The sequence below is a fragment of the Danio rerio genome, chromosome 5 (assembly GCF_052040795.2).
Source record: "Danio rerio strain M-AB ecotype USA chromosome 5, GRCz13ab, whole genome shotgun sequence".
Lineage (NCBI taxonomy): Eukaryota > Metazoa > Chordata > Actinopteri > Cypriniformes > Danionidae > Danio > Danio rerio.
The window spans coordinates 62194786-62211089 of NC_141025.1; the positions used below are offsets into that span (position 1 = coordinate 62194786).

Sequence of the window (16304 nt, forward strand, 5' to 3'; positions counted from 1 at the left end):
CTGTTAGCATGATCTTACAAAAGTGCCATGATTTCATATTGATCTCTGAACATGTACAGTTGAAGTCAGAATTATTAAACACCCTGAATTATTAGCCCCCCCTGTTTGTTTTCCCCAATTTCTATTTAACGGAGAGAAGATTTTGTGTCAACACATTTCTAACCATGATAGTTTTAATAACTCATTTCTAATAACTGATTTATTTTATTTTTGCCATGATGACAGTATATAATATTTGACAAGATATTATTCAAGACACTTCTAAACAGCTTTAAGTGACATTTAAAGGCTAAACTAGGTTATTTAGGTTAACTAGGCAGGGTAGGGTAATTAGGCAGGTTATTGTATAATTATGGATTGTTCTGTTAAAAAAAATATAGCTTAAAAGGACTAATAATTTTGACCGTAAAAACATTTTTAAAAAACTACAAACTGCTTTTATTCTAGTTGAAATAAAACAAATAAGACTTTCTCCAGAAGACAAAATATTATCAGACATACTGTGAATAATTCCTTGCTCTGTTAAAAATCATTTGGGAAATATTAAAATAATAATAGTAATAATAATTAACTGTGGTTTATTATTTCAACTGTACCTTTTTGTACATGAATATAAATAATAATAAACAGTATAAATATAATTTATTGAATTATTATATTATTATTATAAATAAATATTATAAATAACTAATGTGTTTTAGCAACTGCCTAATTTATTATAATAACTATTATATATCCAATATCTATATACACAAAAATGTTTAATGCATGGGTTATTATAGTGTGATATAGTTGTTTTATCTCCAAAAAAAATTATCAAATTATAACATTATTAAATAATATGTAGATTATGTAGATTATATAGATGGTAATTATATACATAAAAAATAAATATATAAATACATTTTAAAAATATATATACAATTTTCTGAAATGATATATAATTATTGTAGGCACTGATTTTTATTTTAGTATAAATTTGTTTTATAATATATCTTTTTTATAATTTATTTTTAACTCTTGCTTTGCACTGTTCAAATGTATTACCCTTTTCTTTTCTTTCACTTTTTTGACATAAATCTGTAGATCAACCGCAGTCCTGATCATAACTACTAAATGTTTTTAAAAATTACAGGATTTTAACTCTTTAATTGCCAAATTTACAAATGATGCCACTGATTTGGTGAAAAACACACACACACAAAAACATATTTTCAATATAAAAAGTAGATAAAAAATATAGCTTAAAGGGGCTAATAATTTTGTCCCTAAAATAGTGTTTAAAAAAATTAAAACTGCTTTTATTCTAGCTGAAATAAAACAAATAATACTTTCTCCAGAAGAAAAAATATTACCAGACATACTGTAAAACTTCCTTCCTCTGTTAAACATCATTTGAACAATTTTTAAAAAGAAGAAAAAAATTTGAAGGGGGCTAATAATTCTGACTTAAACTGTATATCACATTCTTAGACAAGTAAACAATTAGTAACAACATTGGCTTTTTTTCTTCCTAACTTACTGTTGGTGGCTGTTTTTGCCCCATTGACTTCCAGTATTACCACATTTGATGGAACATTAGGTCTTTGTTTTTGTTTACTCCATGTAGTTCTAAGAGCTGAGATGCTTATTTTGATAAAGGTCCCTGGGGAGGCAGTGGCGCAGTAGATAGTGCTGTCGCCTCACAGCAAGAAGGTCGCTGGGTCGCTGGTTCGAACCTCGGCTCAGTTGGCGTTTATGTGTGGAGTTTGCATGTTCTCCCTGCCTTCGCGTGGGTTTCCTCCGGGTGCTCCAGTTTCCCCCACAGTCCAAAGACATGTGGTACAGGTCAATTGGGTAGGCTAAATTGTCTGTAGTGTATGAGTGTGTGTGTGTGAATGTGTGTGTGGGTTAATGGGTTGCAGCTGGAAGAGCATCCGCTACATAAAAACTTGCTGGATAAGTTGGCGGTTCATTCCGCTGTGGTGACCCCGGATTAATAAAGGGACTAAGCCGACAAGAAAATGAATGAATGAATGAATAAAGGTCCCTCTCACACACTTACAAGCTATGTTTCCATCCAAAAATGCAAATTAACTTTATGCGCAAAACTGGATTATTGCATAAAAGATATGGGAATAAAGCAGCCTTTCCATACAATGAGTCAAAGAGATCAAAATTGTCACTTCCAGATCCAGAAACTAAGCTTTTTTTTTGCACAGGCCTATCTAAAGGGTTAATGGTGCCAAGTGAAGATCAACAGTAAAAAACAACAAATTTTACCTCTTTCCACCAGAGAAAACCACCAACAATCAAAACTGCATGATTACATGGCTTTATGGTTTTGCAGTCAAAAAATATGTCTATAATGAAGGTCAATGGGGCAAAAACCACGAGCGGTAAGTTAGATGAAAATCAATGCATCAAGGGCAATGTTGTTTCACATGTTCAAGACATAAAGTTTAAAAATCCAGTTCACAAATACTTTTATATTAAAAATATGTCATTTTGTGTTTGTTTTTCCACCAAATCAGTTAAATCATTTATGAATTTGGCAATAAAAGAGTTAAAATCCTGTAATTTTCTAAGCAATTTAGTAGTTATGATAAGGACTGAAGTTGATTAACAGACTTATTGAAAAAATAAATGAACAAAAAATGTTATCTGATCAAGTGGATGTTTTCATCCCGAACATAACAAAAGAGTAGTGACATTCCCAGAGTGTATCATTAAATATGTTTCAAAATACATTTTTTTTTCAACAAGAATCATTCTGCAAGCTGAAACACAAAAAGGTTAGACTCAAAAATTAAGACTCAAATTAAGACTCAAAATCAGCCCAGAGTGGATGAAAACATCCCCAACGGTACATATGGGTTAAAATATAAACCGAAACATAAACCAAAACATCAGATGCAAGCTCTTTACTTTCCCTTTTCATTTCCCATGTCATCTGCACAGCAAGAACTTGAAAGCATTGCTTCAGTTGTGTATATGCAAGTGTGTGTGTGTGTGTGTGTGTGTGTGTGTGTGTGTGTGTGTGTGTGTGTGTGTGTGTGTGTGTGTGTGTGTGTGTGTGTGTGTGTGTGTGTGTGTGTGTGTGTGTGTGTGTGTGTGTGTGTGTGTTATAAAAAGGTTTTCTTATGGGTTGTTTGAGAAGAGATTTAATATCATAATAAAACATTGTCTCTACACAGTTCTAATATGTACATTTGTTAAACTGAAGCAAGCCTTTCCTGCATCTCGCCCTAGATTACTTGCAAAACAAAGTGCACTATGAAGTTCTGCTGATTTAATGATACTGTCGAACAGTTCAGACTTAGTGTCCTGGAAACATTTTGTGTTTGATAATGTCCTCTCCTGTTACACTTATTGCCTGGTTACAAATAAATATGGTATAATGTAAACACTAAAGACTAATGACACCTGTCTTAGACTTATGAATCCTTTTCTAATGATGATATAAGTTTTCCTATGAGACTCGTAAAAATGTCAAACTCATAGTTGTCATAAATATATATATATATATATATATATATATATATATATATATATATATATATATATATATATATATATATATATATATATTTGTTTATTTACATATTTATTTTACCGTATTTCATGTAAAAGGGCATGTGTGACCAGGTCAGTTCAGTCGAGGACTTATTTCCTCTATACAGGGTAAGTAACAGAGATATTAAATTTATGATCTATATCTATTTATATTCATATAATTTTCTTCTTAATTACTACTATTATGCATAATCGGTCACAGACATCCCAATGCTTTTAACGCAGTAAATGTATCACATTTAGTCCATTTTTGCTACTTTTGTCGTTTATAAGCTTACTTGTTTAATCTAAAGAAATGTAAGAGTAACTTCAAACTCATTTGTGAATTTCAGATGCTGTGACATCTTATATCATCTAAAGAGAAAAGGTCCCACTCAATTTTACCAAAATGCACTCATAACAGTGTACATTAATGTATCATATAGCATTGTGAAGAGATTTCACATTCACAAGAACTTGGTCTTCACTGTATCTATATCCTGTTTCTGTTTCCTGTTTCACTTCTTTACGTACTAATTATAGTGGTACAATTTCAGTGTGTATGCATATATATATATATATATATATATATATATATATATATATATATATATATATATATATATATATATATATATATATATATATATATAGTTGAAGTCAGAATTATTAGCCCTCTGAATTATCAACCACACTGTTTATTTTTTTCCCTAATTTCTGTTTAACAGAGAGAAGATTTTTGTAACACATTTCTAATTCTAACAGTTTTAGTAACTAATTTCTATAAACTGATTTATTTTGATCTTTACCATGATGTCAGCACATAATATTTGACAAGATATTTTTCAAGACACTTCTATACAGCCTAAAGTGACATTTAAAGGCTTAAATAGGTTAATGTGGTTAAATAGGCAGGTTAGGGTAATTAGGGTAATTAAGTCATTGTATAATGATGGTTTGTTCTGTAGACTATCGAAAAAATATATAGGTTAAAGGGGCTAATAATTTTGACCTTAAAATGGGTTTGAAAAAATCAAAAACAGCTTTTATTCTAGCCAAAATAAAACAAATAAGACTTTCTCTAGAAGACAAAATATTCTCAGAATTACTGTGAAATTTTTCTTGCTCTGTTAAACATAATTTGGGAAATATTTCATTACGAAAAAAATCATTTATAAAAAAAACACAATGGCATTTAAATTGTGTTTTATGGTCAAGACTAGATAAACAACAACAACAAAAATACTATCAGTACTACTACCGCTAATAATAATAATAAAAGTAAAATATATACACAGATAAAGTCAAAACTATTAGCCCCCCTTTGAATTTTTTTCTCCTTTAAATATTTTCCAAATTATGTTTAATAAAGTAAGGAAATTTTCACAGTATTTTTTTATTCTAGAGACGGTCTAATTTGTTTAATTTTGGCTATAATCAAAGCAGTTCTTAATTTTTAAAAGTCATTTTAAGGACAAAATTATTGGTCCCCTTAAGCAATACTTTTTCGATTAATTACAGAACAAACCACTGTTATACAATTATTTGCCTAATTACCCTAACCAGTTACCATAATTAACCTAGTTAAGCCTTTAAATTGTTTTTGACTTGACAAATATCTAATAAAATATTATTTAATGTCATTATGGCAACGATAAAAGAAATCAGTTATTAGAAATGAGTAATTAAAACTATTATGTTTACAAATGTGTTGAAAAAATCTTTGGGAAAAAATAAACTGGGGGCTAATAATTCTGACTTCAACAGTATATATATATATATATATATATATATATATAGCACTCAAAGGATTCTGCTTCGCGTCGTCCGCCTCAGTTTCGGCCCTTGTTTTGACTCGGGAGGCGTGTCCAAACGCCAGGTAACCACTATATAGTGAGCACGGTAGCATTAGTCGGCAGGAGAAGCACTTTAGCAGCATCTAGAACAGCAGCCTGTAAGTACATTTAAGATTTGTTTCAGTTGTTGTGTATGGTTTGAGGACTTGTTTCCAGCTGTTTGTGTAAAGTTGTAGGACATTTAAACTTGCTTTCAGTTGTGTATAATACTAGAAGTTGTTTAGCCACTGTTTCCTTGGTTACTATAAGAGCTTGTGTAGCGAACGCAGACGCGGTTCGCGTCGTCCGCCTCAGTTTCGGCCCTTGTTTTGACTCGGGAGGCGTGTCCAAACGCCAGGTAACCACTATATAGTGAGCACGGTAGCATTAGTCGGCAGGAGAAGCACTTTAGCAGCATCTAGAACAGCAGCCTGTAAGTACATTTAAGATTTGTTTCAGTTGTTGTGTATGGTTTGAGGACTTGTTTCCAGCTGTTTGTGTAAAGTTGTAGGACATTTAAACTTGCTTTCAGTTGTGTATAATACTAGAAGTTGTTTAGCCACTGTTTCCTTGGTTACTATAAGAGCTTGTGTAGCGAACGCAGACGCGGTTCGCGTCGTCCGCCTCAGTTTCGGCCCTTGTTTTGACTCGGGAGGCGTGTCCAAACGCCAGGTAACCACTATATAGTGAGCACGGTAGCATTAGTCGGCAGGAGAAGCACTTTAGCAGCATCTAGAACAGCAGCCTGTAAGTACATTTAAGATTTGTTTCAGTTGTTGTGTATGGTTTGAGGACTTGTTTCCAGCTGTTTGTGTAAAGTTGTAGGACATTTAAACTTGCTTTCAGTTGTGTATAATACTAGAAGTTGTTTAGCCACTGTTTCCTTGGTTACTATAAGAGCTTGTGTAGCGAACGCAGACGCGGTTCGCGTCGTCCGCCTCAGTTTCGGCCCTTGTTTTGACTCGGGAGGCGTGTCCAAACGCCAGGTAACCACTATATAGTGAGCACGGTAGCATTAGTCGGCAGGAGAAGCACTTTAGCAGCATCTAGAACAGCAGCCTGTAAGTACATTTAAGATTTGTTTCAGTTGTTGTGTATGGTTTGAGGACTTGTTTCCAGCTGTTTGTGTAAAGTTGTAGGACATTTAAACTTGCTTTCAGTTGTGTATAATACTAGAAGTTGTTTAGCCACTGTTTCCTTGGTTACTATAAGAGCTTGTGTAGCGAACGCAGACGCGGTTCGCGTCGTCCGCCTCAGTTTCGGCCCTTGTTTTGACTCGGGAGGCGTGTCCAAACGCCAGGTAACCACTATATAGTGAGCACGGTAGCATTAGTCGGCAGGAGAAGCACTTTAGCAGCATCTAGAACAGCAGCCTGTAAGTACATTTAAGATTTGTTTCAGTTGTTGTGTATGGTTTGAGGACTTGTTTCCAGCTGTTTGTGTAAAGTTGTAGGACATTTAAACTTGCTTTCAGTTGTGTATAATACTAGAAGTTGTTTAGCCACTGTTTCCTTGGTTACTATAAGAGCTTGTGTAGCGAACGCAGACGCGGTTCGCGTCGTCCGCCTCAGTTTCGGCCCTTGTTTTGACTCGGGAGGCGTGTCCAAACGCCAGGTAACCACTATATAGTGAGCACGGTAGCATTAGTCGGCAGGAGAAGCACTTTAGCAGCATCTAGAACAGCAGCCTGTAAGTACATTTAAGATTTGTTTCAGTTGTTGTGTATGGTTTGAGGACTTGTTTCCAGCTGTTTGTGTAAAGTTGTAGGACATTTAAACTTGCTTTCAGTTGTGTATAATACTAGAAGTTGTTTAGCCACTGTTTCCTTGGTTACTATAAGAGCTTGTGTAGCGAACGCAGACGCGGTTCGCGTCGTCCGCCTCAGTTTCGGCCCTTGTTTTGACTCGGGAGGCGTGTCCAAACGCCAGGTAACCACTATATAGTGAGCACGGTAGCATTAGTCGGCAGGAGAAGCACTTTAGCAGCATCTAGAACAGCAGCCTGTAAGTACATTTAAGATTTGTTTCAGTTGTTGTGTATGGTTTGAGGACTTGTTTCCAGCTGTTTGTGTAAAGTTGTAGGACATTTAAACTTGCTTTCAGTTGTGTATAATACTAGAAGTTGTTTAGCCACTGTTTCCTTGGTTACTATAAGAGCTTGTGTAGCGAACGCAGACGCGGTTCGCGTCGTCCGCCTCAGTTTCGGCCCTTGTTTTGACTCTCGAGGCGTGTCCAGCTGAATTCAATCAGCTAGTGCTTTAGGGGTTATATAAACAACTAGTTCACCGCGGCAGCGGTCGCGGCAGCCTCGTGTGAAGACCGCCTCGTGTGAAGACCGACGAGGGTAAAGACCATCGACTCTACCTGCGCGACTCCACCGAGCAAAGACACCGACAAAGCACTTGAGTACTTTACTTTGTTGTTTTACTTTACACTTATTTTTTTTTGTTGTCAGTGCACTTTTATTATGTGTTTTCTAATTCCTGTTGTTACTAACACTCGCAAAACACGGGAGGTACGCTGCAGGCGTAATCCTCACAACCTTCGTTCAATACATGTATCTACTATTTCACAACTCTCTCTCTCCGTGGGCCTCTGGAATTGTCAATCAGCTGTTAACAAGGCTGATTTTATTACCTCCATAGCTACATATTCTGACTATAATCTCATGGCTCTAACTGAGACCTGGTTGAGGCCGGAGGACACTGCTACACATGCTACTCTTTCTGCTAATTTCTCTTTTTCCCACACTCCTCGTCACACAGGGAGAGGGGGTGGGACTGGACTACTAATTTCCAAAGAATGGAAATTTACTCTGATACCGTCCCTGCCAACAATCAGCTCCTTTGAATTCCATGCAGTCACCATTATCCACCCCTTCTACATAAATGTGGTTGTCATCTACCGCCCACCAGGTAAATTAGGTCACTTCCTAGATGAACTGGATGTTCTTCTCTCATCTTTTTCTAATTTTGCCACTCCCTTATTGGTGCTAGGTGACTTCAACATTTACGTTGACAAACCGCAAGCTGCAGACTTTCAGACTCTGCTTGCCTCTTTTGACCTAAAAAGAGCACCTACTTCTGCTACCCACAAATCAGGTAATCAGCTAGACCTTATTTACACACGACACTGCTTCACTGATCAAACAATAGTAACTCCACTACAAATATCTGATCATTTCCTTCTGTCTCTCAACATCCACATTACTCCTGAGCCGCCACACACTCCAACACTGGTTACCTTTCGCAGAAACCTACGATCTCTCTCACCCAATAGACTATCCACCATTGTTTCAGACTCTCTTCCTCCATCTCGCAAACTCACTGCACTTGATTCGAACAGTGCCACTAATACACTCTGCTCCACACTAGCATCATGTCTAGACCGATTATGTCCTCTTGCATCCAGGCCAGCCCGTGCCAGTCCTCCTGCACCCTGGCTCTCGGATGCTCTCCGTGAGCATCGCTCAAAACTTCGGGCTGCAGAGAGAATTTGGCGGAAAACTAAAAATCCTGCACACCTCTTAACATACCAAACTCTTCTGTCCTCTTTCTCAGCTGAGGTTACTTCTGCAAAGCAGACGTATTACCGTCTGAAAATCAACAATGCCACTAATCCTCGCCTACTTTTTAAAACATTTTCCTCCCTCCTCTATCCTCCTCCTCCACCCGCATCCTCCACACTTACTACTGATGACTTTGCTACATTCTTCTGCACCAAAACTGCAAAAATCAGTGCTCAATTTGCTGCACCTACAACAAACACGCAAGATACAACACCAACACCACACACACTCACCTCCTTTTCTCAGCTCTCTGAGTCTGAGGTGTCCAAACTTGTGCTATCTAGCCATGCAACCACCTGTCCACTCGATCCCATTCCCTCTCATCTCTTGCAAGCCATCTCTCCTGCAGTCATACCAACACTGACTCACATAATTAACACATCTCTTGACTCTGGTTTATTCCCCACTACATTTAAGCAGGCTAGGGTAACCCCACTGCTAAAGAAACCCAACCTGGACCATACGCTACTTGAAAACTACAGACCAGTATCCCTGCTTCCATTCATGGCCAAGATTCTGGAGAAAGTAGTGTTCAATCAAGTCCTGGACTTTCTTACTCAAAACAATCTCATGGACAACAAGCAATCCGGCTTTAAGAAAGGCCACTCAACTGAGACTGCCCTGCTCTCGGTCATGGAGGATCTCAGACTGGCTAAAGCAGACTCTAAATCATCAGTCCTCATTTTGCTGGACTTGTCAGCTGCTTTTGACACTGTCAACCACCAGATCCTGCTATCTACGCTTGAGTCACTGGGCGTTGCGGGCACTGTTATACAATGGTTTAGATCTTACCTCTCTGACAGGTCATTCAGGGTGTCTTGGAGGGGAGAGGTGTCCAACCTACAGCATCTAAACACTGGGGTACCTCAAGGCTCTGTTCTTGGGCCACTTCTCTTCTCCATCTACACATCATCTCTAGGACCAGTCATCCAGAGACATGGATTCTCCTACCACTGCTATGCTGATGACACCCAGCTATACCTCTCTTTTCATCCTGATGATCCCTCGGTTCCAGCTCGTATCTCAGCCTGCCTATTGGATATTTCACACTGGATGAAAGATCATCATCTTCAGCTGAACCTCGCAAAAACAGAAATGCTTGTAGTTTCTGCCAACTCGACTCTACACCATAACTTTTCAATCCAGATGGATGGGGCAACCATTACTGCATCCAAAATGGTGAAAAGCCTTGGAGTAACGATTGATGACCAACTAAACTTCTCTGACCACATTTCTAGAACTGCTCGATCGTGCAGATTTGCACTCTATAACATCAGAAAGATCCGACCCTTCTTATCTGAACATGCAGCTCAACTCCTTGTTCAAGCTCTTGTTCTCTCCAAACTGGATTACTGCAACTCTCTACTAGCTGGGCTTCCAGCTAACTCTATCAAGCCTCTTCAACTGCTCCAGAATGCAGCAGCACGAGTTGTCTTCAATGAACCTAAACGAGCACATGTCACTCCACTGCTAGTCCGTTTGCACTGGCTGCCAGTTGCTGCTCGCATCAAATTCAAAACTCTGATGTTTGCCTACAAAGTGACTTCTGGCCTAGCACCTTCTTATCTGCACTCACTTCTGCAGATCTATGTGCCCTCCAGAAAATTGCGTTCTGTGAATGAACGTCGCCTCGTGGTTCCATCCCAAAGAGGGAAAAAATCACTTTCGCGAACGCTCACGCTCAATCTGCCCAGTTGGTGGAATGAACTCCCTAACTGCATCAGAACAGCAGAGTCACTCGCTATTTTCAAGAAACGACTAAAAACTCAACTATTTAGTCTCCACTTCACTTCCTAAGCTGCAATTGCCTCTTTGAATATCACACTAATTGTACAAAAAAAAAAAAAAAAAAAAAAAAAAAAAAAAAAAAACTACTAACACTTCCCTTCTTAGACTTTACAGACCTGAAACTTGCCTTTAGTACTTATTCATTGTTGCTCTTGGTTGTGTAAATTGCTTCCTTGTCCTCATTTGTAAGTCGCTTTGGATAAAAGCGTCTGCTAAATGACTAAATGTAAATGTAAATGTAAATGCTATTGTTGCAAGTCGAATAACCTTTTTTTCCCTAAGATTGTGGCCTTCTTATTTTTATAGAACTTTCCTTGTATTGTTGAGTATATTTTACTCAAATGTGTTACCTAAATGACTGTTAAAAGAATTAGCAAATAATTCTGAATATTTAAGGAATATTAATATTTAAGGAATATTTAAGGAATAGCTTAAATATTGGACTAGTCCATCGGTCTCTAATATTATAAATCCCTCAGTATTAACCTTTCTAAAGCAGCATATAAATAAGTGGCTAAATATTAATTTCAACAGACAATTTTAAAAGATGAACTCGGTGAGAAGTAAGATTTAGATTAGTGGACCTAATAATTTATTTGCGACAAAAATATTTGCATGAAATTAAAGATCGGACTGCTTATATCGAGTTCAGCTGTTATTAAAACAATTATTTATTGCAAAGAGAAATAAGCAAAATCAACATAACAACTATAAGTTTATTAATAGTAACTCTAAAACCAGTTTCCATGTCAGCCAGACACTCCACAATGACGATAAATCTGCAACTCTGATATGGTGTGTATTAAAATAGGGGTATAAGCAGTGAATCATATCTTAATAATCGTTTGGATGTAGGCTTATTTACAGAGCTATCATGCATACAGCACATCCGCCCCCAAAACTCGTATCTGACATGACTGCTGCACTTGCACTTACCGTCCCAATTCAGACTCCAGCTCGTAGAAGTCCGCCAGCGTCTCCTTCTTGGATCCATCGATCCAGTATTCAGGAGCGGCTCTAGAGGCGGGCATTGTCACTTTCAGCATCTCCAGCGCTTCACTTCACTATCAGCGGAGCACAAACAACAACATCGTCAGGGAATGGCGTGGAAGAGCGAGCACAAAATATGAAGAGGCAAAAAATGGACATCATTTCGAAGAGTTTGACATTACGTGTAATGTATGTTGGTGATGTGCGCTGAGTGGCCGTGAATGTGTGTATCCTCAGTTGATCGCGGTTGTCATGTCGCTCTCTGAACGGGGCGCGCGCGGCTTCCACTGGGTCTTACTGTCGCCTACATGTAGGGCGCTGTGTGTGTGAGAGAGAGAGAGAGAGAGAGAGAGAGAGAGAGAGAGAGCGTCAGTGAGTAATTTACCTGGATTCAGTGAACGTCACTTATATTACATAACACACTTCCTAATCTCCTAATGTTTAAACGATATTTACATTTCAAGATATCGGTAGATTTGATCCATTTCCTTCATTAAGAATTATTTTCTCTCCAAGGTGAACAAAAGCCACACATTGTAACATCCACTTTGGTGAAAGACTCTCATAATAAGAAATTTTACACGATTTTGAATTTTCTTAAGCATTACTTGGCTAAAACACAAGTTAAGTGTAAACTGATTAAGGACTTAAAATAAAAATAAAATGTAATGTCAAGCTGTGGGTGTAATAATGTTTCGTATAGTTATTCAGCGTAGGCTATGTAAACTGCTACAGGCTTAATTTTTAAACAACATATTCATTCTGACTTAAGGCAAAGTCCCTTTATGTAGTATATAGTGTTTGCTTAAGCATATAGCTGGTAAAAAAATTTTTTTTTTAAGTTTTTAAGCACACTTAACTGTATTTTTTTTTAATCATTAAAACACAATGCGGACCAATTGATATATCTATTAGTTGGGATGGGAGGATATAAACATTAAAACACAATTCTAATTAATATTTTAGGGCTTGCACCTCATTTCATAGATGTAATCAAATAAATTGTAAATGTCTCACAAGACATATTTACTGACCGATGTACCATCCATGCAAATATTTATTTATTTATTTATTTAAAAAACAGAACATGCTCTAGTGTATGGGTATTTTTTTTAAAAAGTGGTATAACACTTTTATTGTTTTTTTTTATATATATATACGTAGTGTATCCGGAAAGTATTTATAGCGCTTTAATTTTTGCAGATTTTTTTATGTTACAGCCTTATTCCAAAATGGATTAAATTCATTTGTTTCCTCAAAAATCTTCACACAATAACCCATAATGATAACGTGAAAAAGATTTTTTGAAATTGTTTCAAATTTATATAAAAAAAGCTGAAAAATCACATGTATATCAGTATTCACAGCCCTTGACGTGACGCTCTAAATTGATCTCAGCTACATTCTGTTTCCACTGATCATTCTTGAGATGTTTCAGCAGCTTCATTGGAGTTCACCTGTGGTCAATTAAGTTGATAGGACATGATTTGAAAAGACATACTGTCTATATATGGGCCAAGGGTTGACAGTGCATGTCAAAGCACAAACCAAGCATGAAGACAAAGGAATTGTCAGTAGACCTCCGAGACAGGATTGTCTCGAGGCACAAGGCTGGGGAAGGGTACAGAAAAATTTCTGCTGCTCTGAAAGGTCCAATGGGCACAGTGATCTCCATCAGCCGCAAGTGAAAGATGTTTGGAATCACCAGGACTCTTCCTAGAGCTGACCAGCGATCTAAGCTGAGTGATCGGGGGAGAAGAGGTTATCAAAAACCCGATGGTCACTCTGTCTGAGCTCCAAAGTTCTTCTGTGGAGAGAGGAGAACCTTACCGAAGGAAAACCATCTGTGCAGCAATCCACCAATCAGGCCTGTATGGTAGAATGGTCAGACAGAAGCCACTCCCTGCCTAGAATTTGCCAAAAGGCATCTGAAGGACTCTCAGACCATAAGAAACTAAATTCTCTGGTTTGATGTTGAACTTTTTGGAGGGAATGCCTGGTGTTACATTTGGAGAAAAGCAGGCAGCGCCAGGCCCGGATTGGCTAATTGGGAGGACCGGGAGAATTCCCGGTGGGCCGGTCCGTTTTTTGGCCGCGAGGGCCGGTGTCCCTAGCTCCAGAATCTGTTGCTCTCAGCAGTCACACTTTTTAAATTTATTTATTTACTTGACCACAGCCTTTTTATTCATTATTTTATAGCAACTCTTCTCTTTATATCTATTTTAATGATAATAAAACTTTATTGTGTCTCCACACTATACACAGCTGTTGTGGTCCAGCGGTTAGCACGTTCGGTTAAGACCCTGTGGACCCGGGTTCGATCCTCGTTAGAATAATTTATTGTTTTCATTTTTATTGTTAAGATATATAATACTGTTAGGGTTGTTGAACATTTGAAGTTCTAAAGCAGCTGTTTTCTCAAAAAAAAGACGTGATAGTGTAATTAGCAACTGAATTGGAAATGACCTTACTTTAATATAGTCAGTCGTGAACTGAGGTGGGCCGGTCTGAAGCTTGAAACTCCAGGGCTGAAAAGGAGTCCCACTCCGGCCCTGGGCAGCGCTCATCACCAGGCTAATACCGTCCCTACAGTGAAGCATGGTGGGGGGAGCATTATGCTGTGGGGATTTTTTTTCAGCAGCAGAAACTGGAAGACAAGTCAGGATAAAGGGAAAGATGAATGCAGCAATGTTCAGAGTCATCCTGAATGAAAACCTGCTTCAGAGTGCTCTTGACCTCAGATTGGGGCGACGGTTCATCTTCCAGCAGGACAATGACCCAAACCACACTGCCAAAATATCAATGGAGTGGCTTCACAACAACTCAATGAATGTCCTTGAGTGGCACAGCCAGAGCCCAGACGTAAATCCTATTGAACATCTCTGGAGAGATCTGAAAATGGCTGTACACCGTTGCTTCTCATCCAACCCAATAGAGCTTGAGAGGTACTGCAAAAAGACATGGGCAGAAATTCCCAAAGGCTGTAAATACTTATGTGCATATTATTTTTTAGTTGTTTTTTTTTAATAAATTTGCAACAATTTCCAAAAATCTTTTTTCACATTGTCGTTATGGGTTATTGTGTGCAGAATTTTGAGGAAATAAATTAATTTAATCCATGTTGGAGTAAGGCTGTAACATAAAACAATGTGGAAAAAGTAAAGCGCTAAATACTTTCTGGATGCACTGTTTTTATGTCAACAGCATTTTTGAACCAACATAAAAAGAGGCTACATTGATGTGGTGGTAACCATAGCACTACAGTGCACAGGCACTTTCCCTAAGGATTGGCATGCATTGATTAATTGTTGTTATTATGAATCACTGTAATTGTAGATTTAAAAAAAAAATGTAAACAATAATTAAAGAAATCAGACACAAATTACAATAAGAAATATTTGTTATTGATTTTAAATATATACATTTATTGATTGAATATCTTATATTTGGCTGTGGTGTCTCAGTGGTTAGCACTGTCGCCCCACAGCAAGAAGGTCGCTGGTTTGAGCCCCGGCTGGGTCAGCTGGTGTATCTGTGTGGAGTTTACATGTTCTCTTTGTCTTTGCATGGGTTTGCCCTTGGGGCTCCGGCTTCCCCCACAATATAAAGACATGCAGTACAGGTGAATTTGGTAAGCTAAATTGGCTATAGTGCGTGTGTGTATGTGTGCGTGTGTCAGGTGTTTTCCACTACTGGGTTGCGGTTGGAACGACATCCGCTGCATAAAGCATATGCTGGATAAGTCGGTGGTTCATTCCAACTGTGGTGACCCCTGATAAATATAAAGACTAAGGCGAAAAGAAAATGACTGTATGTGTTTTGAAATGCTTATTCTTTAAAGTTATTTTGAAATCTAACAAAAATCTTCCAGAGCTCCCAAGTACATTTGATTTCAGTCTTATTTCCTTTAGATGGCATCTATTGATATCTACTGAGTTGACTTAATGTAAGTTATTGATGCCTTTTTTTCTTTAATCTCTTAAACATGGCATTTTTAATAAAAATTTAAATGTGCCATGAGGAGGAAATCACCCACACTGAGTCCAAATCTGTACTGGCCTGCATGACTGGTCATCCTTTAAAGCTCAAGCAGTGCAGGAGTGTTCTGGGCTCCCACACAGAGAACCCATCTGTTCAGTATCTGCTCAACACAATCCCAGCTAGCCACAAGCTATAGCGCTTTCATCTTACATCCACTTCCTTTCCATTCAGTCACACAAAATGAGCAGAAATGGGAAAGTGTGTGCATAGCCAGAGTTAGGGAGTCACAGAATACAAGTATTTAAAACGCTACATCTTATTTTACAATATATTTTAAAACAGATACAGCTAAAGTCAGAATTATTAACCCCCCAATTTATTTTTTTCCCCAATTTCTGTTTAACGGAGAGCAGATTTTTTTCAACACATTTCTAAACATAATAGCTTTAATAACTAACTTTCTAATACCTGATTTATTTTATCTTTGTCATGATGACAGTAAATTATATTTGACTAGATATTTTTCAAGACACTTCTATACAGCTTAAAGTGACATTTAAAGGCTTAACTAGGTTAATTTAGTTAACTGGGCAGGTTAGGGTAATTAGG

At 37.6% G+C, this 16304-nt stretch overlaps 2 protein-coding genes across 5 annotated transcripts in view; one reads left to right on the plus strand and one right to left on the minus strand.

The window, feature by feature from the left end:
- Positions 1 to 10962, plus strand: part of LOC147844409 (uncharacterized) — a 681160-nt gene extending 670198 nt beyond the window's left edge. For all 3 annotated transcript variants that reach the window (XM_087254270.1, XM_087254272.2, XM_087254271.1), the window contains one exon: positions 5371 to 10962. In XM_087254270.1, coding sequence (XP_087110396.1) covers positions 7836 to 10733 — 2898 coding nt within the window. In that variant the 5' untranslated portion in view covers positions 5371 to 7835 and the 3' untranslated portion in view covers positions 10734 to 10962. The remainder of the gene's footprint in view (positions 1 to 5370) is intronic.
- Positions 1 to 11974, minus strand: part of camk4 (calcium/calmodulin-dependent protein kinase IV) — an 85283-nt gene extending 73309 nt beyond the window's left edge. Inside the window, exons 1-2 of one of the 2 annotated variants that reach the window (XR_015490215.1) lie at positions 11897 to 11974; positions 11661 to 11788 (exon numbers count right to left, since the gene is read on the minus strand). Coding sequence is in view for 1 of the 2 variants with exons in the window: in NM_001017607.1 (NP_001017607.1) it covers positions 11661 to 11770 (110 nt within the window). In the remaining variant the exon portion in view is untranslated. 2 annotated transcript variants of the gene reach the window in all.
- Positions 11975 to 16304: the final 4330 nt, after the last annotated feature.